The sequence below is a fragment of the Peromyscus leucopus genome, chromosome 19 (assembly GCF_004664715.2).
Source record: "Peromyscus leucopus breed LL Stock chromosome 19, UCI_PerLeu_2.1, whole genome shotgun sequence".
NCBI classification, from domain to species: Eukaryota; Metazoa; Chordata; class Mammalia; order Rodentia; family Cricetidae; genus Peromyscus; species Peromyscus leucopus.
Window position 1 is genome coordinate 20,841,988 of NC_051079.1, and position 24,455 is coordinate 20,866,442.

The 24,455-nt window shown below is 38.4% G+C and overlaps 1 protein-coding gene across 2 annotated transcripts in view; it reads right to left on the reverse strand.

Annotated features, from left to right (window-relative positions):
* Positions 1-24,106, reverse strand: part of Rit2 (Ras like without CAAX 2) — a 325,821-nt gene extending 301,715 nt beyond the window's left edge. Inside the window, exon 1 of one of the 2 annotated variants that reach the window (XM_028867099.2) lies at positions 23,919-24,106. Coding sequence is in view for 1 of the 2 variants with exons in the window: in XM_028867098.2 (XP_028722931.1) it covers positions 23,608-23,710 (103 nt within the window). In the remaining variant the exon portion in view is untranslated. The other variant, XM_028867098.2, reaches the window with a different exon arrangement.
* Positions 24,107-24,455: the final 349 nt, after the last annotated feature.

A 24,455-nucleotide genomic window follows, 5' to 3' on the forward strand; every position in this document is an offset into this window, starting at 1 on the left:
ATTGATGGGATCAAATACAGAAACAACATTCAGGACACTTTTACTCTTGAAGCTTCTAGGATCTGTATTATCTGAGTAAAATTGTTGAAGAAAGAGGAAAAAGTCTTTTTTACCTTGAAGATGCCTATGCAGTTACCTATTCCCCTAAAAGCATGCTTTTTAGAAGAGGTTCTACAGAAAACTCACTCTTGGATGTTCACATTGAGGTTTCTTAGAGTTATAATGCTTACTGTCCAGTTTACTTGCATGAACAAAAATTAAAGATTAATTTCTTTATCAATACACACCCCTTGACCATTTCACAAAAGAAGGATATTTGAATGAGATTCCTTGGGGCATATTTTATAAAAAAACAAAACAACAACAACAAAAAAAAAAACTTCCTATTCCCTGAAATCTGCTTAACTGACTTCAAGTTTCTTATCTCACCATAAAGCAATGCCAGAGTTCATAGTCACTGAATACAGAGGGAGTGTTTCAATTTGTAAGACCTACAAATAATCCCAAAAAAATAATTTAGGAAATTCTGGTAGCCTGGCTGAAACTTCTATGAACCACAAAAGTGACCAGTACAGCAAGATATCCAGTAAAGAAAAGAGTAACACACATCTCAGTGGTAATCAAGAGCCATCTAACTTCAATGAAAGGAAACTAATATCTGACACTATTAATCTAACTTCTGTCCATGGCTAGTTAATCCATAGGCCATAGAGGAGAACCTACTACTACCACTTTCCTCAACCAATATTATTTCCAACTACATTCTAAATACTTACTCTGATCCCCACAGGGAAGCGTAGCTTAGCCCTCATCAAAGAAGCTTCTTTTTGCAGCACAGACCATTTTGGAAAGTCACGGCTGGTCAAAAATCAGAGGACAACTGACTGTAGGGTGCTCAGCCCCATCTGATGGATTTACAACACAACCCCCACACAGACAGCTCAAGGAACATCACAAAAGAGAGATCAGAAAGATTGTGAGAGCCAGAGGACTGGACATCTAATGCAAGATAGTGTCTTCTGCACGTGACAAGGAAACTATACCCATCAAGTCTCAACAACATGGTCCTCTAAACAAAACCTGAACAATGACACCAATTGGCATACCAACATGAATGGGAGAAATCTCACAAGGCCCCATCCCTATATGAAGAGATACAGGCAAGCAATGACTACTAAGAGAAGAATATTCTGTCTTCTCCTGGAGGAGTACCCTGATAGGTGATCCAATCCTGAGCACTCAATCCTAAACACATGTGTATATGAGGAACACCAAATAAACTCAACAGACTGTGTTTACAAATGTGTGTATGTTTGTAAATACTATTAAAGAATAAGAGTCCATGGATTTAAGAAAGGAGTCGGAGACCATGAGAGGAGCTGGAGGGAGAAGGGAAGTGGAAATGATGGAAATACAGTACTCATACAAAATTCTCAAAATGTTGTATTATTAAAAACAAGAACAGATCTTTTCCCGTTCTGTAGGCTGCCTTTTTGTCTTATTGATGGCGCCCTTTACCTTACAGAAGCTTTTCAGTTTCATGAGGTTCCATTTATTAATTGTTGATAATAGTGCCTGTGTTGTGGTGTCCTATGCCAGTGTGGTCAAGGCTATTCACCACTTTCACTTCTCTCAGGCTCACTGTATCTGGTTTTATGTTGAGGTCTTTGATCCATTTGGAATTGAGTTTTATGCAGGGTGATATATATAGACTTATTTGCATTCTTCTACATATCAGCATCAGTTAGATTAGCACCATTTATGTTTTCTTTTTTTCCATTGTATATTTCTGACTTCTTTATCAGAAAGCAAGTGTCCATATGTGTGTGAGTTTATGTCTGGGTCTTTGATTTGAATCCACTGATCAACATGTCTGTTTTTATGCCAATACCATTCAGTTTTTATTACTACATCTCTGTAGTATAGCCTGAAATCAGAGGTACTGATACTTCCAGAAGTTCTTTTATTGTATAGGATTTTTTTTAGCTATCCTGGGTTTTTTTGTTTGTTTGTTTGTTTGTTTTTCCATATGAAGTTGAGTATTGTTCTTTCAATGTCTATAAATAATATCCAAAATATATAAAGAACTCAAGAAACTAGACATTAACAAAACAAATAATCCAATTAAAAGTGGGGTACAGATCTAAACCAAGAATTCTCAATAGAAGACACTCAAATGGCCAAGTAACATTTTAAAGAAATGTTCAACATCCTTAGCCATCAGGGAAATGAATACTAAATGACTTTGAGATTCCATCTTACACTTGTCTAAATGACTAAGATCCAAAACTCAAGGGACAACTCATACTGGAGAGGATGTGGAGCAAGGGGAACACACTGTTCCACTGCTAGTGGGAGTGCAAACTTGTGTAGCCAGTTTGGAAATCAACATGGCAGTTTCACAGAAAACTGGAAACAATCTACCTCAAGACCCAGCTATACTATTCCTGGGCATATACACAAAGGACACTCCATCCTATCACAAGGACTCTTGTTCAACTATGTTCATAGCAGCTTTATTAATAATGGCCAGAAATGGGAAACAACCTAGTTATCCCTCAACTGAAGAATGGATAAAGAAAACATGGTACATTTATACGATGGAAGTATTAACTCAGCTGTTAAAAACAATGACATCATTAAATTTACAGGCAAATGGATAGAACTTGAAAAAACCAACCTGGGTGAGGTAACCCAGACCCAGAAAGACAAACATGGTATTTACTCATTTATAAGTGGACATTAGCTGGTAAGTAAAAGATAATCATGCTACAATTCACAGACCCAGAGAGGCTAAGTAACAAGGGGGGCTTAAGGGGGGTACACATGGATCTCCCTGGGAAGGGGAAATAGAAGATACTTTTTGGGTAGACTAGGGGCAGATGTGGTTGGGGACAGGAGGGATCAAGTTGGGGAGGGGATAATTACTGGGAGAAACAACTGGAATTGGAAGGCATTTTAGGGGCGAGGTGGAAACCTAGTGCAATGGAAATTCCATGTAATCTATGAAAGTAACCCTAGTAAAGACTCTTAGTAATAGGGAACACAGAGCCTGAACTGGTCATCTTCTGTAACCAAGCAAGGCCTCAAGTGGAGGGATTGGGACACCAACCCAGCCACAAAACTTTTGACCTATAGCTTGTTCTGCCTACAGAGTGCTCTGCAACTAGAGCCTAGCAGAATCGTCATCAAAGAGACCAGAGAGACTTAAACCAGCAACCAAACATTAGGCAGGGCTCAGGGAGTTCTTTGGAGGAGGGGGAGGAAGGATGGAAGGGTTGAAGGAACCAGATAGGTCAGGGACCAGAGAATGGATAGTGAAAGTATGGGACATTTATACTATGTAATATGGTTTAGATGCAAAGAAAAATGAAATCATGGACTTCGCAGAACTAGAACAGATTATACTGAGTGAGGTAACCCAGACCCAGGTAGACAAAAGTCACATGTTCTATCTCATTGGAGGCTCCTAACTTCAAATCACCAAATGTGAGTACATACTGGTGTAAACCTCAGAAAGCAAGAAGGAATCATTGGTGGGGGCATTAAAGAGAGGAATAGTAGAGTACAAGTGATCTGATTGGAGAAATGGGGTGACTAATTAGGGAGGAGAAAAGATAAATACAGAAGAAGAGAGGAGGGTAAAAATAGCTGGGAGGATGTCTGACGAAATCATAAAGAATCACACTATGAATGATCTATCAAAAATCTATAGTACATGTAAATCTATGTATAAATATACATATATAGTTTAAATAAAAATTTTTCCGTCTGAGCTGAGGACAAACCCTCCAAAAACCCAGAAAAGATCTAACAAAGGGATCACTGTGAAAAGGGGCAGAAAGAGTGTAAGAGCCAGAGGATCAGAGAGGTGCTGTGAAACTGTGTCTCCGTGTAAGGACAGAAGTCACACCCATAAAGTCTCACCAATATGACCACACAATCATGAGCTGAACAAGGACCATCGAGGTGCCAAAGTGAGCTGGGGAAATCCCAAGGGGCCTCAGCTCTGCACAAAGAAGTACAAGGAAATAGTCTGCTCCAGGGAAGAGCACACCAATTGGTTACCCAGTACCAAATGGCCAACCCTGAAAATACATACACAAATGACACAACACGGACTGAGCAAGGTGTATTTATGTATTTAGGAATAAATGGATGAACACAACAATAATCAATGAAAAAAATGAGGCCATGGATTTTGAAAGGGAGCCAAGAGGGGTATATGGGAGAGTTTTTTGAGGGAAAGGGTAGGGGGAAATGATGTAATTGTTATAATCTCAAAATTTTTTAAAAAAAAATAATGGGAAAATGGTTTCTCTTTTTCTTTTTTTCTTTTCACTTCTCCTCAAACTCTGAGATAACTCAGCAGGGTTCTAATGGGTGAACAAATATATTCAGCAAAAAAAATAATAATTATTCATGTTCATGACATCAAGTATCAGAGGAGTAAATTACAGATACCAAGGATTTGTCAGACTTAGTTCAAGAATTGAAATGTCGCCGGGCGGTGGTGGCACACACCTTTAACCCCAGCACTCGGGAGGCAGAGCCAGGCGGATCTCTGTGAGTTCGAGGCCAGCCTGGTCTCCAAAGCGAAATCCAGGAAAGGCACAAAGCTACACAGAGAAACCCTGTCTCGAAAAACCAAAAAAAAAAAAAGAATTGAAATGTCTGCATAGAGATGAAGTTCAAATTCACCTCCTTCTTGCTTTGAGTATTGAGTACTGTGGAACAAGATTCACTTATTGTATAATATATTTTATAATTATCTGACTGTTGGTAATGTCAAAGATTTTTAATTTCTTTGAATTAATTGACATTGAAAGGCTAAAATGACTTTGAGAAAAACATAAATTTAATGATATAAAAAATGGCAGTAGGTTTTATGTGAAGTTATATTTTGAGAAATTATGTTACATTATGTTATATAGTCCTTCCTGCCTGTATAAAAGATTCATAATTAATTAATTAGTATAGGTATAATGCCATGAAATATGAAGAGATAAATCCAGTGATTTACAGTTAAAAACCAATCAAAAAACAAAGGTCAAGATGTCAAATACAAATTAGTAAGCTGTTGTTCTCTGTCAATTAGAAAAATGAAGGTGGCAAAGTTAGTTTAATTACACAAACAAATACACAAATAAATTTAAAACTTACTATTTAGTATCAAATTTATTTAAATTGCAATTCACATGCAAAACAGTAAGCTTTATTTAAAATTCAATGTAATCATTTTATTTAAACCAAGATCGTATAAGAAAGATTATATTCATCCATTTATCTGTAGCATAGCTTCATGCACTGGCTGATTTGATAAATGGTGTAATATTTCAAAGATGCAGATTCTAAGTATTTAACTCAATTGCCTAGATAATTTGATTGAACTAGCTGTGTAACATTATTATTTCTGGAAAATATACGGAAATGTGTGCTATGTGATTCCTGTTTGCTTTCTCTGATGCTAAGGTGAGGTATGGGGCAGTTTGGCTACTCGGCTCTCTGCTTCTTGGGATGTGAAAACATGACAATTCGGCAGTGTTCACATTTAGAATGAGCAAGGCTTCACACAAGTGTCCTTAATCAGAAATCATGTTTTTAAAATAGAAAGATCATGATTTTTGTTTATGGAGTTTTGTTTGTTTCTTTGTTTTTTTCATTTTGGGTGACTACTTTTTCTTTTTTTATACATTTTCTAAAATAGTTTCTTGAGAATTTCAAATGAAATGTGAGTGCTGTGTTTACATCATTTCCACCCTTCCTAGGTCAGCCCTAAATGCACATACATAAGCAAAACACTGAATGGAGCTGGTAGGTTGTATATATAGGGAACACGTCTTTCATTTTTCATGTGTTTTAAGAGGCAGAGCAACCAAAGCAGTGAAAAAGACCACTTTGAAGAGAAAGATGGAAGGAAAGAAAGAGGGAACTGGGAAAGCAAATGATAATTTGCCAACAATTGTTGACTCAAATCTGAAATAAACTCTAAAAGAACATTTTCTACTGAATACACTCAGCATCAGCACCAGCAAAACAGACATGCATGCATTCATTGAGACTTAAAATTTGAAAGTATTTGAATGCCTAAGATCTATATGTTAGTTATCTATTGACCTGAACTAGAGGCTTTGTAGGATATTAGCACTATCTTGAGATCTAAAGTGGAGCCAAGCCTCCTAAATCTGAAAATAATTTCACAAATGCAAGAACAGTAAAGAATACTCATTATTGTCATGGAAAGGTTGCAATGCATATTTCATGTCATCAATACATGTTTATATTTTCCTTACCATTGAAAGATGATTGATAACAGATACATGGTAAAGGGTCATGTGCATATATTTTAATGACTTCTAAAAAGACACCATTATTTTGTGATTCCCTTTTATGAAGAAGTAATAACATTTATACAAACTTCAAAATCATGTTTTTGTTAATCAAAAGTATTTTAAGTAGAATTTGCTAGTAGATTGAATGGTAGGATCAGAAGTGTTTATTTTGTTCTTATTCTTAATACCTAGACTATATATTATTTAATTTTATTTTTCATTAATGTGTGTGTTTGTGGATGATGTGTGTGAGGACATGCTTACTTCAGCATGCCTGCCACAGGGTGTACATGGAGATCACAGGGCAATTGTGTGTGCTGGTTCTGACCTTTCACCAGTGCATGGATTTCAGGGATCAAACTCAGGCTTCAGATTTCCCAGCAAGTGCATTCTCTCATATATATATTATTCTCTCATATATATATGTATTATTTGAAAAATTAAATCCCGTGTCAATTACTACAATTTTTACAATTAGAAACTACTCAAATAGTGCCAATAGGAAAAGGTAGAAATATTGACGATAAAACTTGCTTAATGTGACTTTGGAAATTTCACTCTTACTTCTTGAAGGCTAAGTAAAGTTTAAGAACAGAGAGAAAGTTCTAGAGGGTTATTAAAAGCAAGCATAGTGCTTTATGAGGCAGGTAGATAAGAGTGCAGAAAGCTTGTTTGAGAGACAAGGAAATGACCCCACTGAGTGAAGCAACCAGCTTGCACAAGGACAATAGTTCCCCCTGGGAAATGAAATTGGGAGCTGATGCTAGAGCATGTACAAGGAACTGTGAACCACACAAACAAAAACAAGGCTTAGGCAAACAGCAGGGAAGGCTTTAAGGACACAGAAATTATTTCAGGGCCCTTTATTGCAATGATCTCCAAGGGTATAGTTTCAGTGAGCTCAGAACTACATAAATCAAAACTGAAGTCCTGTCTCTTGGAAGATCATTCATCACTTTCAGGATCAAGGCATTTATAATACCGGCAAATTAAACACAAATGGATATTAAAAACTCCACCAGATGATTAATCAGTAGAGGTGGAAATAGAGGACCTTATTAGTTAGATAGGGATTAGCCAGTGTGAGCAAGTGCTAGCTATAAAAATTGAAACTTAAACATGACTGCACATATCAGGAGTGGTGTTCAGCCTTCTAGAGACTTTTGAAATGTGTGACCTTCCATGAGGAACTCATTGAAATTGAACAAAAGAATGGAGCTATGCTGGCCTCCCTGACTGCCATTTGAATTCACGTGACTCTAAGATCCCGTTTTACAGGCAGATTCCCACAGAAGCTGATGTTGCTTTAGGATGTATGAGAAGCTTTTTTTTTTCCTAGGGTTCAAACCAAATCTAGACAGTAACTCTTTACAGTCAAACAGTTTCCAGAAATTTTAAAAATTGTGTCTTCCTTTTGGGAGAGAAGTGGAGGTTAGCAATCAGATGGTCACCCCCGTTCTCTGAAAGCTCCTCACTAGCAGCGGGTTCTGTTCCCTTCTTTCTTGCCCCCTTCTTCAGGATGCCATTGTATCCTACACACAAAGGTCATGTAGATATGGAAGCAAACGAAAAACAGTTTTCTGTAAGTAAACAGAAATGAAGCCATTTCTGCCTTGAACCAAATGAACAAAACACAATCCTGAACTTGAGGAGAGCTGAACAGCGAGTATCGTTTGTGGCTTTTGTTCTTTGTTTTGAAAGGCTTAATAATAACAGTGGCATGCTATGATTTGACCAGAAGTGGCAGGTGCTGGTACCAACACTTCTCTCACTTTTTCTGTAAGTACATTGGAAGGCCATTCTACTCTCATCCACACTTCACAGACGTTGTGATCACAACACTACTCAGTGAACAAACTAGGATTGGAATGTGGGATGCGGATTTCTAAAGCCCTGTTCTCCAGCACCCATTCTGCAAACCAGACTTAACCTTGGAAGGGTCAGCAGTGGTTAGTATTTGTAATGATATGAAGAAACAGGAAGCCCACATCTGGGCTGTGCTCATGAGGAAACCTTCCAAGTTATTAGCACAGGATCATAACTTAACACTCAAATAGTGACGGATTCAGAGTTTTTTGACTTTCAGTGTTGTTTCTAAGTAAAACATCTAAGGAAGACTTTCCAAGGCAAGTTAACCAGGGAAGTTAACACCAACCAGATCAACAGGGCAGCTTAGGTTATTCCTATCCCTTGATAATGCCTTTCTTGGTCTTTATACCATAGATTTTTGTTTTAGTTTTTGTTTTTGTTTTTTTTTTAGGGGGCGGGGTGATTTGTGATTCTAGAACAGTGTGGGCTTCTGCACCTAAGATTTCTAAGATCACTTTGAACTAGATGTAAGTGCGCCTTGCTCTTTTTTAATTTGTAACACAAACATGTAAATGTGATTTTCTTATGCATATTGATGAACACTTAGAATTTATTTTAATTTGAGGCTATTAGGAATAATGCTGCTGTAAATACCTGACCAATCCTCACTATCCACACATGGGTTAATTTCTGTTGAGCAAACACAGGTAGGAATGGAGTTCTTAGATCATAGGCTCAACTCACATGCTTTTTCATCTTCAAACATAGCAGCTCATCGTTGTTCAGTGTGATAGTATTAGTTTATAAGCATCATATCCTAGACCACATAACACTGATAATTTTTAAAATTTTGTCTATTTGAGTTAAGACTTATGGTTATAATAAAATTTAAACTTCATTGAATATTAAGATGCATGGGACTGAATGGAATAGTTCAGGAACCGAAAGCGAGAGCAGAGGACACAGCTCTGCTCATCCCCGTGAGAAATCTGCAGGAGGAAGTGCTGTCAAGTGCCTACTAGTGACAATCTCAACACACGTCTATCCGGCTTCAGAGCCCAAGCTGTTTCAACCATGCTGGGCTGTCTCAAAATTACACTCAAGAAAATGCAAATGAGCCTGGTGAGGCAGACAACATGTGTGCTTGTCACTGAAGAAGACTCTGTGCAAGAAAAAAGAAATATTTTTAATTTGCTTTCTGTGATGAAGAAATGGGAGACAGTTTTTTTAATCTTCTTAAATTTATTTTTGTTAATAGTTTCATGCATGTGTATATTAGTCATTTACCCCTATTACCTGTCATGTATTATGTCATTCGCTCTTCTTGTCCCATTGAACCCTTCTTCCCAACAAGTCCCCCTCTTACTTTCAAGCGTGTGTGTGTGTGTGTGTGTGTGTGTGTGTGTGTGTGTGTATCCATATGTGTGTCTCTATAAGTGCATATCTCTATGTGTGTCTGTGTGTAGGCATGTATGTGTGTGTGTTTGTGTATCTCTGTGTATGCATGTCTATGTGTGTGTGTATGCATGTGTGTATATCTATATGTGTGTGTCTCTGTGTGTGTGTGCATCTGTGTATGTGTATGCATGTGTGTGTGTGTATGTATTTGTCTGTGTATGGGGTGTGTGTGTGTGTGTGTGTGTGTGTGTGTTAGGGTTTAATTGGGTTATCTTGAAGAGTACGGGTAGGAGATTATTTACTGGAACATGGGCAACTTATCAATGGCTGTACCACTGAAGAAAGTGATATGCTTCCCCTACTAATATTAACTGTTAGTTGTCCTTGAGGAAAGGGTGGGGCCCCATGAGCCGCAGCCATATCCCTTTCACATGAAATTTTAAGGGGCCCAATTTTGCACAAGACTTGTTCAGTATTCACAACTGCAATGAATTTATGAGTATAATATCCACACCACTCCCAAAAGAAGTCTTTTTGCAACACACCCCCTCATCCTCCAGCTCTAACATTCCTGAGTCCCCTTCCCCACAAGTTTCCTGAGCCTTGGGGGTAGAGTCTGATATTGATGATCCCATTAGAGGTATGTACGTATTAACTATGAAGTTTCAGGGTAGTGTGTTGAACTTGGAGCGCATGTAGTGTCCAAAAAGATAGAAAGGTGCTGTTTGAGGAGGTGGGTGTGAAATGAATGCATTGAGGAGGGGTGGATAGTGAAACACAGACCATATGAAGGCAGAAAAGAAAAAATGGAAGTTAATATGTTGAGGGGGCTGGGAATACAAGGCATCTGAGGGGATGTGGAGGGAATAATCAATACTTAATGTTATGAAAAAGTCAGACAGAAACTGACTGTCCTTTAAACAGATTAAAACACATAATTTTAAAAAAAGAAAAGTTTAAGCTGCAGTACCCTTTATGGGATGGAGGGCAACAATAATGTCCTTCCCCAAAGCCACAGATTATTACACAAACCTCCCAGTGTCAGGCGGTCAGGGAGGCCTTAAAATTTGCCACAAGACTGTTGTTTGTCATTAGTCACCAGTGGTAGATGGTGAGACCCTATTGTTGAAAACACTTTGGTTACAGGACTTAGAGAAAAAAGCAAGAACTGAGCTGGGAGGCAGATTTTAAGGTTAGAGAAATAAAAAGGATTTTGTGGGGTGTGCAGGAGTGGATGAAAAAGCTGACACTTGGTCGTTTAAGCTCTCATCCTCTCATCAACATCAAACCAGAGAAGAGAAAGAGGCAGCAGCAGCGGAACAAAGGGGCGGGGCAAAACGAAGAGAAAGTCCCCAGCCTAGGGAGGAACGTTGGTTGCGGTTTTTACCATTTCTTGGTTTGTTTCTTGGAAGTTTTTTATAGCAGTAATTATTTTAAAATAAATCTTGCCCTCTGAACTTCAGAGTTTCTTCTGATCTGGGAGAAACGATGCTTTGCTATCATCATCTCTGTCTGCTGGGCTCAGATCCCCATCTCCCACAATGCTCTGTCATGAAACTTGTAAACAGTACAGAGGTTCTGTTCTTTCCAGGACTGAGGTTGGTTTTTTGTTTTTGTTTTTGTTTTTGTTTTTGTTTTTGTTTTAAGGTTTCTCTGTGTAGCCCTGGTTGTCCTGGATCTTGCTCTGTAGATCAGGCTGGCCTGGAACTCACAGAGATCTGCCTGGCTCTGCCTCCCAAGTGCTGGGATTAAAGTCTTGCACCACCACTGTCTGTCCCTACCTCGGTTATTTTCAGTGTAGAACAAGAAACAATAATTTGTTAAAGTATTATAATCCCCTTGAACTCAAAACAGTCAAACTGACAGTATTCTATAGGCTTATTCACCAAGGTTCGCCCCTCCACCCTCGGGAAATGTCCAATAGGAACTAGTTAGGGAAATAAAATGTGAGTGATGTTCAGTTTTATATGCATCTGTATGCCAGGTATTCCACCCCTCTGGTTTACAAGAAATATGCACAATGTCTGATTCTGCATTATCTGCTGACTTGGGATCACTTGTCATGACACAGCTCCTTTGCATTTCTATCTGACAGATTTTGTCCACACACTTACCTTGGCCTCTATAAGCCACTAAGCATCCTGAACACAGGTACCCTTTATACTTCCAAATTGTCACCCAAAGTCTTTCATGCTTGCTTGAGTTAATTGTACACAACCAATGCCCCTAAACTATGTTTACATACCACTGTTGTTTTGTAATACCAGTTTTCTTTCTCTATGGCGTTTTCTATCCTTGAATTCTGGAGTATCATTTAGTTTTATTTTAATATTTACACCTGGTGTCTTATGCTTTAAATTACTTCAAAGACAGAAGAAAGAAATTAAACTTATAAATATTTTTGAGGATTTATTGCCATAAATACTATAAAAGAAGGAAGATCCCATAAAATTTATTTCCTACCCTCTAAGAATTTATAATCAAGATGAAAATACACAGTCTAAAGAAATAGCAAGTTAAATAAAAACTCAAAATTTAAATAATACTTAAAGACCATATATCAGATTCCAGAAGAGCCTGGGCAACTATAAATACTGTTGAAAACAATAGTAAAACATAAAGAACACATTAAGAAGAGAGAATACATTAAACTAGAAAAGAAAGAGAACCTGGGCAGATGGATAGGAGTGAGCAGAGTGAAGGAAAGTGGAGGGAACTTTGACAAGAACCCACCCAGGAAAACACCAGTACAGCACCACAGCTGTTCCAGCCCCAGTTCTGAGTCTTCCCACTGGGTCTTCCCATTGCTGCCTTTCTTCACTCTCCTTTGAGTGCCCCGCTGATCCCTCCTGACTCCTGGCAGGTGTCTCAGTTCAGCTCCCAGACCACCCACACCCACACCCACCCCCCACCCTTCCCCACCCTCCCACCCCCACTCCCCACCCCCATCTGCTCTCTCCTTCCTGCTTACCAATGCCTTCTTCTGACAGGGCAGATCTCCCCCCAACTGACTGGCTCTCAGGATGTCTTTTTTGATAACTGACAAGAAGCCACGTTTGACTCAGTTATCGGAAGTCCTGCAGGTTTTGGGGTATCAGCTTGTTGACAGTGCGGGAGGGGGGATGGGCACAGTGTAGGAGGGTGTGCTGAAATTCCAACAGAAGGAAGAGGCCAAGTAGTATATGGGGTGAACAGGCTGCACTGGGAGCAGGGAGCAAGTAAAAACCGGGTGTGAGGGGAAGGGCTGAAATATGGTGGGTGGAGACAAATTCACTGAAGCCATAGTTTCAAATGAAAATGTGCACAGTGTTTCTAAATAATCTGGTTTTCCCACTATGGGGAAGCAAACAAAAAGAACTCCATGTGCCTGTAATTTACTAGTTGTCTTGCAAGAACAAGGGAACATTTTATTATATAAAATGTATGAAGACAACAAACAGACTGGAAATACTCATTTTGGTCCATGTTCATGCACAGGTACACTCTGTGAAAAACCAGGGCCTCTCTGAGCCTTTTCTGCTGGTGTACAAGTGGTTGTCGTTAAATCCTTACCCTAACAGTAGTGGGGTGTGTGTGTGTGTGTGTGTGTGTGTGTGTGTGTGTGTGTGTGTGTTACAAGTAAATTACTGTAAAGGAAGGATTGCTTCCTAGAGAAACTGGCAAGCCACAATCATTATTGTCACTGAAATTACCACTCACAGAACAAACCTGAAAGATATCAATATAAAGTTATAGAGAGCAAGGGAATAGAGAAGCTCAGTATGTAATGGCAGATCCAAAATATCCAACCCAAACTGCATTCTCCTAGAACCCATATGAAAGATCACTACCTGCCCCATGCAACAGAGATAAACTACCTAAGCTAAGGTATGGGAGGGGAAAAAAGAGGAGAGGAGGAAAGACAGGGGAGGGCAGGGAAAGAAAGGGATAAGTAAATAAGGAAGGAAAAAAGGAAGAAATGGAGAAGGGAGAGAGGGAAGGAAGACTGAGAAGAAGGAAGGCAGACATTTTAATGAAGGTGAGTATTCTGATGATAGTACACAGCTTATATTAAGATTTTTCCTATGCAGTCTATACCAGCAACTCTGAGATCATTTTAAGTAAGCCATTTTGAAGAAAGTGGAGACATAAAGGGTTTAAGCAGCCTGTGTAAAATCAGCTACTGTTGAGAGTAAATAATTAAAACTGCATTTACCCATTTATGTTAAAATTACAACACAGCCGAGTGGTGGCAGCACACACCTTTAATCCCAGCACTCGGGAGGCAGAGGCAGGCGGATCTCTGAGTTTAAGGCCAGCCTGGTCTACAGAGCCAGTTCCAGGACAGCTAGAGCTACACAGAAATCCTGTCTTGGAAAAAAATTATGACTCAATGCTTGACTATGTCCCTGGTTTTTCTCTTAATAATCTGTGAGTGACAGTCGTGATGCTGTTGTTGCTCCCATCGCAGATGAGAAAGCATAAATGTGGATTTCCTAGGATATCTAGATACCCCCCCCCCAATTCACATTATTCTCATTTCTATATTGGAAATCTTGTCCTAAAAACTAAGGGAGGACAAGAACATGGATTGGCAAGGGATAGGGACTATGGGTGAGGCCTCAGCTCAGATATTCTCATCTTTCTCATTTCATCTCATCGTTCACTAGGATAAGTGTTATGTCTTCAATATAAGGCCTTCTTGCAACACATGAGATTTGGCGTTTACTGCACATGAATAGGTAAGATGTGCAATACTTAAAAGGGCTAACTCTATCGATGCTACTGGGGACGAGTTAGTCCTTTATGGCTACGCAGAGATTCACACACACACACACACACACACACACACACACTTACTGCTTGGTTTGAAGTAAGATTAAGCTGAACCAAGGGCTGTAAAATTAAGGATTCTTGTCCATTTAATAGACACTCTCCAAATATGAACGTCCCTATGCAGTGAATTTTCTAATTAAAGAATTCTCTCCTCTGCTAACACCCCAACTTATATGGTGAGATCACTAATTTCCTATACCATCTAATTTCAGTTTAATTAAACACTTTTTAGTATGGACTGTAAACTTCCCTTTCCTTCATTTCCTCTCAATATAGCATCCCCCGTGGTACCACCCTGCCTTCACTCTCCATCTCACATACACTGCAGAGAGAATCAATGTAGATTTCTGTTCCCTAGGATACCTGGCAGTGTAGGGTGCTGACGTGCCGAAGAGCTCATGGAGATGGGACAAGGCTGTATCTTTCTGCTGAGCCTGTGACATCAGCTTGTATAGGGCCCTGGATGGATGGAAGTGCAAAGCTGGTGATGTGCTACAGTAGGTAGCAAAAGCATGTGGCCGGGGCCTGCTGAGTGACTAAGAGACTGGATAGCTCGGCTTGGCCATTCATTAGAGAGTGTTTATAAAACATCACCATTGATGAAGCTGAAATCTTTCCCTGGCTTTGTAAACAACAGACAAATTCAGTAATGAGCCCCTTCTGTGTGCGTCAGCATTGCAGAAAACAACTGCCATCAGGAACGGTTACAAAAATGGCAAAATACAGAGAGATGCTCACAGTCAGTCACTGGTGACACTCCTCTCTCTACCTAAGAGAACCAAAATTCCTACTGGGTAACAGAAAGCAGGATAGCCTATTGGAAAGATCTGTTATCCAGGATTCCAGAAAACTTCTGTGGTGAAGGCTACAGCCGAGTGTTTGATTAACCTGACAAATGGCTCTAATTCCTCTCAGTTCCGTCACTTTCCATGTGACAAATTGACCTTGCCATCTTTGTACATGTGACATTGCAATTCCTTTTCTGCATCATCTTCTTTATATTCCTATGAGTAGGACCAAGATTGGCCCTCATTCTTAGTAATACTGAAGGACTTTTTACTTCTCTGGGAGTATCCCCATGTTCCCTGGGTCCTTTAAAATAATGAAACAAGGAAGATATTCTCCATATGCAACTTTCTCTATATTACATATGTACATATTGTATGTATATATCTCATGTGTATATATATATATATATATATGGAGAGAGGAGGTTAAAGATGGAAAATACCTTCCTTATTTACATATTATATAATCAATAGAAGAAAGAAAGAAAGAAAGAAAGAAAGAAAGAGAGAGAGAGAGAGAGAGAGAAAGAAAGAAAGAAAGAAAGAAAGAAAGAAAGAAAGAAAGAAAGAAAGAAAGAAAGAAAGAAAGATTGATTCATGAAATACTACCACCAGGCGGTGGTGGCACACACCTTTAATCCCAGCACTCATGAGGCAGAGCCAGGTGGATCTCTATGAGTTCAAGGCCAGCCTGGTCTACAGAGCAAGATCCAGGACAGGCACCAAAACTACACAGAGAAGCCCTGTCTCGAAAAAAAAAAAAAAAAGAGAGAGAGAGAGAAAAGAAAAAGAAAGAAGGAAGGAAAGAAGGAAGGAAGGAAGGAAGGAAGAAAGGAAGAAAGAAAGAAAGAAAGAAAGAAAGAAAGAAAGAAAGAAAGAAAGAAAGAAAGAAAGAGAAATACTGCCAAAGATAAGTCAATACTTCATAGATTTAAATCTGTCTGATACATTCAACACACTATTTTCTTCATTAATCCTGCACCTTTCAGTAAGTCATCTTCTCAGTGACTTGGCTATCTCAAGCTGAGATTATCACCCTTCTCTATGTATCCAGAGCCCCAGAGCTCCCTCTGTAAACCAGATGTTGGCCTTGCTGTCTACCGCTCATGTTTTCCCATCACATTTAAATAAGGGCATCATTGACTGCTGTTAGGATAGAATGTTGGATTTTCAGCTTTGATGTACATGTTTTGCTTGATGTCTAGAAAACATTTGAGAAGATGCAGCTGTTGTTAGAACTCAGATGCATAGCATCCTCTCCCCAAAAAATGAAATTAAACCTTTCAATATATGTGCAAGCACTTAGGTTTTTCATTTAATCTCTATGTATCTTTGGGCAAATCATGAATTAATTTTGATGTAAGCCTCCATCTTCTCATCCACTAAATGCAGATTTCTATAGTCTCCTCCCGAGATCAAGGTAAGCCGCACATAAGGGCTGGTGGGTATGCTAGGCTGTAGGCCATTCCAATAACACACTGTCGGAATGTTAGGGGCCGCCAACACATGAGAGGTTTGGGGATTGATTCAGGCTCATTCATCTCCTGTCACTCATCTAATAAAGGCATCAACCAGTACTAACTCTCTTTCATAAGTTTAATCTCTGTAGAGCACATATTGTCTTGGAAATAGTATTAGTCAGTACTTTTGACCTGAATTGTTTCCAGACATCATTTGAAAGTGTGGATAACGGTTTCCTGTTTCCCGGTGAGCTTTATTTGGACCTTCTGGCTGATTCTCATGATAGCACTGTAGTAACTGATGGTCTCCAGCGCAATTAGGGTATAACAACTGAGGGTGAGGCCAGAGGCCCTTGGGTCTTAAACTCTTTTCATTTTTCCCTTATTTTTTTCCTCTGCCTTTGCAGAATCCACAACATCACACATCGTGATGATATGACAGTTGTTCAGCTTTCTTAGACACAAAGCTTCACTTAAAAGGCTAAACACTGGGCCTTGGGGTCATGAATGATGTTCTTGGCCTTTTGCCTTTATTTAATATGTCAGATAGGCTCAATTCTACCTGTTTATAAGAACTCACTGAGGTTCAAGAGATTCTTACGTGCACTGCCTTCAGATAACCTCAAAACATATTGTCCCTGATTTCTTTTACAAAAATCTATTACATAAAATTATGAATTTAAAATCCATTACATAAAACTGTGGATTTACAGAAGAGATAAATTGAAAAAGGATGTGAGAGAATATATTTGCTTGGTCTACAAGTAAACTTTCATTTTATGATGTTGCAGTTATAGTAATTTGTAGTCCTCTAATACTTTTTGTATGTATAGGTCTTTTGTTTTAATAGATTCATATGCACATACATATACATATGTGCAAATGTACATATAGGCATGTATTTTATATATATATGTGTGTGTATATATATATATATATACATATACATATATATACATTTTCAGTTGCCCAAGATCTTTCCTCATCCAGGATAAATTTTTCCCTATTACTCCTAGAAGACACTAATTTAGAAGACTTCTTCCTGAAACATTATAATATCTAAATTCTTTCTTGTCCTTGCATATATTATACTATCTGTTTATGTTTCTTATCATTCTCCATACTGTTTCTTCTCAATGTCACAAATATCCTACTCATCTTGGAATGCACAAATGCTATCTATCGTGACATGTGCTCAGCTCTTGCATCCAGATGTAGACATCCTTGAACCTGAACTATCTGCATTAGAGGTCTATTGTTATTTTGTATTATGTATCATTTTTCCTCTATGAAATGGGTATACCCTAGAGATCAGGAACATTGTAAAAATCCAGGTCATGAATAAATTATCTACCTTCTCAAAGGTTTCTGTCATGTTTCAAGCAGATTTGACATTTGAAATGTACATTAAAACATAGTTTCAACAAGACAACAAGATGTTTGCTATCTGTTCTTCCAGTTCAATTAGATGGAAAACAAGCTAAATGTATTTCAAGTCCTTAATCCTATTTCTGTGTATCCTTGGGCGAATCTCCGAATATTTGTCTCAACTTCATCTAAACCTAGTAGATGACATACATGCTTGATTGAATTATTATGTTATCAAATAGTGTGAGAATGGTATTATATAGGCTAGAAAACAAGAATAGCAATGTTGTTGCTTGGCATCTGCTCCTTTCTGCACTAGGTGAGCTACTTTTGAACACAGTGGGAAAGCAAGCAGCAATCCAGCACACCAAGACACAGGAGCAGCATTATTGATCAAATCACAAAAGATGAGAAAGGTCAGTGTTTTAAATAGTTTTAAGAACTACTTAGCCTCAGCAAAACTCTTCCACTACAGCTGTGAGATTTTTCTTTTTTCTAAAGTAGAAGAGAGCATTACGAACCCTCTAACAAAGAGAGAAAGAGGCCAGGAATGTACATAGCACAACTCAAGCCCATTGGTCTAGCCCAATTTTTCTATTTTCCTTACTTTCAATTATTCTTACAACGCAAGTCACACATGGGTTTTTGCTCTACTCTCATTTTCTGTAACATCATCAGATACAAACACATAAGCATTTTTATCTGGTCCTTTTTTATAAATAATAGGCTCATGCATGTAGTTGGAAGTTTTCCTGTGTCCCGGCTGGCCAATGGTCAGGACAAATCTCTCCCACTTGCAACCCCAAGTAAACACACAGAGGCTTATATTAATTATAACTGCTTGGCCATTAGCTCAGGCTTATTACTGACTAGCTCTTACATTTAAATTAACCCATAATTCTTATTTATGTTTAGCCACGTGGCTTGGTACCTTTTCTCAGTTCTACCTTGTCATCTTGCCTCCTCTGTGTCTGTCTGGCGACTCCTGACTCAGTCTTCCTCTTCCCAGAATTCTCCTTGTCTGCTTATCCCACCTTTACTTTCTGCCTGGCTACTGGCCAATCAGCATTTTATTATCAACAAATCAGAGCAATACACATTCACAGCATACAGAACAACAACACATGTGTATTTATTAAATATTATTTCTTCTCATTTTTATTTTCAATTATTTTCTTTTTTAGATTATAATTCCCTAATTTCCATGCTTCCCTTTCCTCCCTCCAAACCCCACCATATACCTCTCTTTGGCTTCTTTCAAATTCATGGCCTCTCTTTTCATTGTCACTACATTCATATATGTATATACATATATATTTCCAAATACATAAGTACAACCTGGCAAGTCTGTATAATGTTACTTGTATATATATATATATTTTAAGACCTGACCATTTGTTATTGGATAACCAATTACTGTGCTTCTCCAAGGATAAGACTGCTTCTCCCACTTTTGGCATTCCTTGGTTACCTGTAGTTCTTTGTATATCACTTGATTCCTTATCATGAATCTTATGTTTATTATTGTGAGAACAGTTATTAATGTGTATACAGCCACATGTTGGGTAACTACCAAGATATCATCTAACAACTGTGTCATTTGCCATTCTGCAAGCATCGTGAAGAGTATCAGCATGAGCTTTCATTATATGTCTAATATACACTAAGAATATATCATATACACACATGCATATATGTAAATATGTATTTAAAATAATGACAAAAAAGTATAAGATAATAAATACATAAACAAGGGCTGATGAGACAGATCATCAGATAAAGTATTAGCTGCCAAGTCTGAAGACCTGAGTTGGATCCCCAAGACCCACATAGTGAAAAAGGAAAATGGATACGAACATGTTGTTCTCTGACCACCAAACAAATTCTATAGTGTCACACACACACAACACACACAATGGTTGAATATAAACAATTAAAAATACCTGAATTAGTAGCATAATAATTAATTATCACAATCATGTTTTATGTCCTGTTAATAATTATTTATATGCATCATTAAATATATTTATATGTATTCTATATCCCAGCATCAGCATAAACACATGAATGATGAACTGTGCTATGATATTGGGATGACTACATCTCAGGGGTAATTTAGCTCCATTGTAATCTCACAGTATCATCACATCTAAGCAAAAGTCTGCCACAGAGCACATGACTGTGTTTCAAACACCCAACGTGATGCATGTACACAGCAAGTTTGATCATGCCGTACTGAAACAAGCAGTGTACTCATCATTTCATACTTACCCTGTTTGCTTTTGTTTGTTTGTTTTCCTGTGTGACAAGAACATCTGAGATGACTGGTTTCACAAAACTTAGATTCAGTGCGATATCATTGCCTATGCATTTCGTAGCACATTAGCTCCACAGACTGCATCCTACAAACCTGCTACTTTACATGCAGACTGCGTGGTCCAGTTTTCTCTGTGCCATCCTCTGTAAAGCCAACAGTGGAAGAGCACATCAGTATGTTGAGGAAGTTGTGTTCTAGATACAAATCATCTACCTCACCTGTGGGTCACAAATCCTTTCAACTCTCAATTTCTCCATGATTTAAATAGGATGGAGATGGTTTTTGTTAATCCCTGTTCTCTCATTATTGAACAATATTAGAATGTGGTGATTAATTATATAAATATGCTTATATTTTTGTATTTATGCAGATTAAATGCTTTGTATAACATTATTAATTATGTCAATTAAAAATCAAATTGACATAGATTGAGAGTTTTGTTGTAGATAGTTAACAGATATTGTTATAACTTTCAAGGAGAAATGTTGCATTATCAACAGCCCTATTTTCTTTTTGATGGTGAGTAATAGAAGTCCTCACTTTTCTTCCTCAATATATGAAAAATAATGCAGTGGAGTTAGCCTTGGAAGTTTGTGTTTTATTTTTCTGACTAGGTACAAGTTGTTGCATGATTTTTCAATCTATTAATTGGGCATACAACTCATTACCATTGTGAGAAGTAGATGTGAGCATCTAATATATGTTACCTATATCACTACTACTGGGTTCTTCCTAAGTGTCTGCTTCCTTCATCTTTTCCCTTTGGAGTAGCCACTGAAGGTCTGTATATAACACATACTCAATAACTTTGATTGGTTACTTATGGTTTGAAATTTTCTCACACAAAGCATTGATTCATTTACATATTTAAGTCTTATAGAAACTGCTATTTCAGCAAAGGAACAAGTCTTTTCAAATGTTTTGACTCATCATTGTATATTTTAGTAAAACATGAATTAAAAAGCCATGTAATTTCTCAATAGACATAGAAAATCTCTAAGATTTTGTTCATTTAATATTTTTGTGATAGTATATTGATTTTCTTGTCTTTGATCAGGGATGACTTTGACTGGAAATAGATAAGAATTCTATGTAGCTTCCTTAACTTTTGCAAAGGGATCCCTCCCTAACATCCCTGCCCAGGACACAAATGCTGCAGGCTAGATAGTCTCCAGAAATTTCTCTGTTGATTCAAATCTTCAGTCACATGAAAATAGCTTTTAAAGACATTTTAGTTTATTTGAAAGCAAACCTTTCAACATTCAAAAGGTTAGTAATGAGATCGATGATGAATATTTACATACTGATAGCCCAAAATGAACCCAAGAAGAGGCTAGTTCAAGAGCAAGATGTGATTCCACCATTGTGAAGCCCAGAGGAGATTCTCTTAGTATGGAAATTTTAGTGTGCATAATATTTTCTGAAGTCTTATCCAAGCATGCCATTTAATCAGAGAAACCACAGGGCTACCCTCCTTTATCCCTCACCTTCTCTAAAGGCCAGCTTCCTGATCTTTCTGTATTTTACTGGAAATGTTTTGCTCCAGTATTTGGTGATAAATGTATTTCTTTCATATAAAGTGAAGGTAAAAGCACTTCAGACTATTGAAAATCTCCAGCTATTGGGACAGTGACAATGAATAGTCAGTAAAATCCAACAGGAAGGAAAGTCAAATAGAATATTGTTATATATCACAGATTACATAGTAAATGGCCTGCTGGAGGTTGCTACTGGCATTATCTTCAGCTCCTAGTTCCAGGTCTAATACCAGGAAACAGGCTGAGAATTGACTCTCTTTCTATGCCCCCATGTCCTGTAGAAACAAGGCAACATCAGCTGGCACACAAATTAGTTGTGGATACTTAGACCCTCACCACATCTGTCTCAGCTCACATACTGCCAAGGGAAGATTCTCTGACATGAGAGTTTTCAACCTCTTCTCTAACAAACTCTTCTATCTCTCCTCCATCTCTATCTCTCTCTATCTCAGGCTCCTTCTCAATTCTTTCAAAGCACAGCCTTGTTTATATAGATTATACCCTCTAATCACTTCTCTCATTAAATGGACATTTCTTTTTCCCTCTGAAGCCATTGCTTGCTTAAACAGAAAATAGAATGTTTTTAAACTCCTCATTCATAAAGTTACAAAGCTTTTGTGCCATGCATCTTTCCTAGATGGCATGGCTCCCCTTTCTATTACACAAGCATTTTTCCACTTTCAGACCTACCTAACCCCTCCCTGCTTCATTCTATTTCATTTTTGGATAGAAAAAGGAGTCTTCTGTCTGTTATTATTCTTTCTGACCTCTTTGGATTTCCTGTACATGATAATCACTGTCTCTCCTCTTCCCTTTGCTTCTCAAGTTTTTCATTCTTGTTAAATGTACATCGAAGTTACTAGTTTGTTCATTTGTCCTCAACTTTGAATCTTATTTTGTGGACTAAAATATTGAATTTCCTTGGTAACATTTGTCCAGGCTCACTCTGCATAAACACATGTCCCCACTGGGGATCCTCTCCTGTGCATATGGAGTACTGTATTATCAGCTCGTGTCCTATCCATAACCAAGCTGTGAAACTCAGCCTGAAGCATCACTGGGTCTCTGCTCATTTTGTTTGTTATAGTTGATGTTTTAAGCTGCTGTGGAAACAAACCATTGCCAACCCTGCTATGATATGCCAGCTTGAATTTCCAACTCTTCCTCTCATGACTACCTCATACTCCTCACAGCTTTCCTTTAATGTGCTTAACCACAAAGCATGGCTCGATTACCCTGCTTGCCTCCCACAGAGAAAAACATTCTTTAAACTACTACCACTTTCAAAATCCAACTTTTTCTTAGGACTCAAAGCCTACACATGCAATGGCAGACACAGAAAACGAGAGAAGACAGGACACTCACTCTTCATCAAAACACATGGAAACAAAATCCTTCCAACAACCAGCACTGAAAATACTGAGGATGTACCTGTATTTGTAACTATCTCTTTAACTAAATAGCTACAGAAATTCTCTTTTAATTTGTATATTTTTGAGAATACTGGAAAATTGCTCTCATGTGTCTGTCTAATATATTTCATCGCTAATGTAAAGACCATATAAACCCAAAACAAATATTACTCAGCATGAAGTTAAAGGAGCAAATTATCCTCTTAAAGTTCTACATATCGTGACTGCTGTCTCTGAATTCTCCTGACTCAGAAGCTTCCCCTTAAGTCTTTTCTTTTAATCACCCTGCCAGATGCTCTTCTATTAACTGCGGTGGTCTACACAGCTGCCTCTATGCGGATCCCCCCTTCCCCGGCGTTTGAAAACTTACCGCTTTTACCAACGCCCCCTGCGCCCAGCATTACCACCTTGTACTCTCTGGACCCGCCTGATGAGCTGCCAGAGCAGCAGTGGGCTTCGTTTTCTATTTCCATCTTACCCGGGGGACCCGAGGAGAAAAAAAGGAAGGAAAAGTCACCCGTGTCAGGTGCTTGCTCGGATAGTAAACAACTCTAAAACTGTGTCAAAGGAAAGCTTTACTGCGTGACAAGAACCATCAGCGTCGGGCTGCCTGCTGGTCCTCTGCTGGAGCGGGTCTCATAGCAACCACTTCAATTGCTTCCAATAAAAATCAGGCTTTACCTCCCCCTCCCTCTGATCCTTCACTGTTTCAAATCTCCACTGATCTGGCTTGCTCATTCTGGTTTCTTCCTTCCCTCTGAGTTCTGTTTCTCCATTGCTCTGTGTCATTCCTCCTCTCTCTTTTCTCTTCTGTGTGCTCCCCTCCCTGGCTGCGGCTGCAGTAGATGTACACACATCTGCAGCAGTTTTTAGATACACACATTTGAGGGCCTATAGTAGAATGAATCAGGGACTTAAGGGGAGATGTTGTCTCACAAGCTGGCTCTGTTGCTGCAGCTTCAGAGACATTATTCTCTTTTAATCAGATTCGATTAATTGAAATTTTTCTGTGGCTTGTATCATTGCCATCTATCATGATATGCCCTCACAGGTCTCCTTCCAGAGAAAGGAAGGCACCCACTTTACCCAAATGAAGCAAAATAAATAAATAAATAAATAAATAAATAAATAAATAAAACCAAACAGTAACTCGGGGTACATAAGGGTGAGTCTTCCATGTTGTTCAGATAATGCCTAAGAGGAGTTGCTTGCTCACTG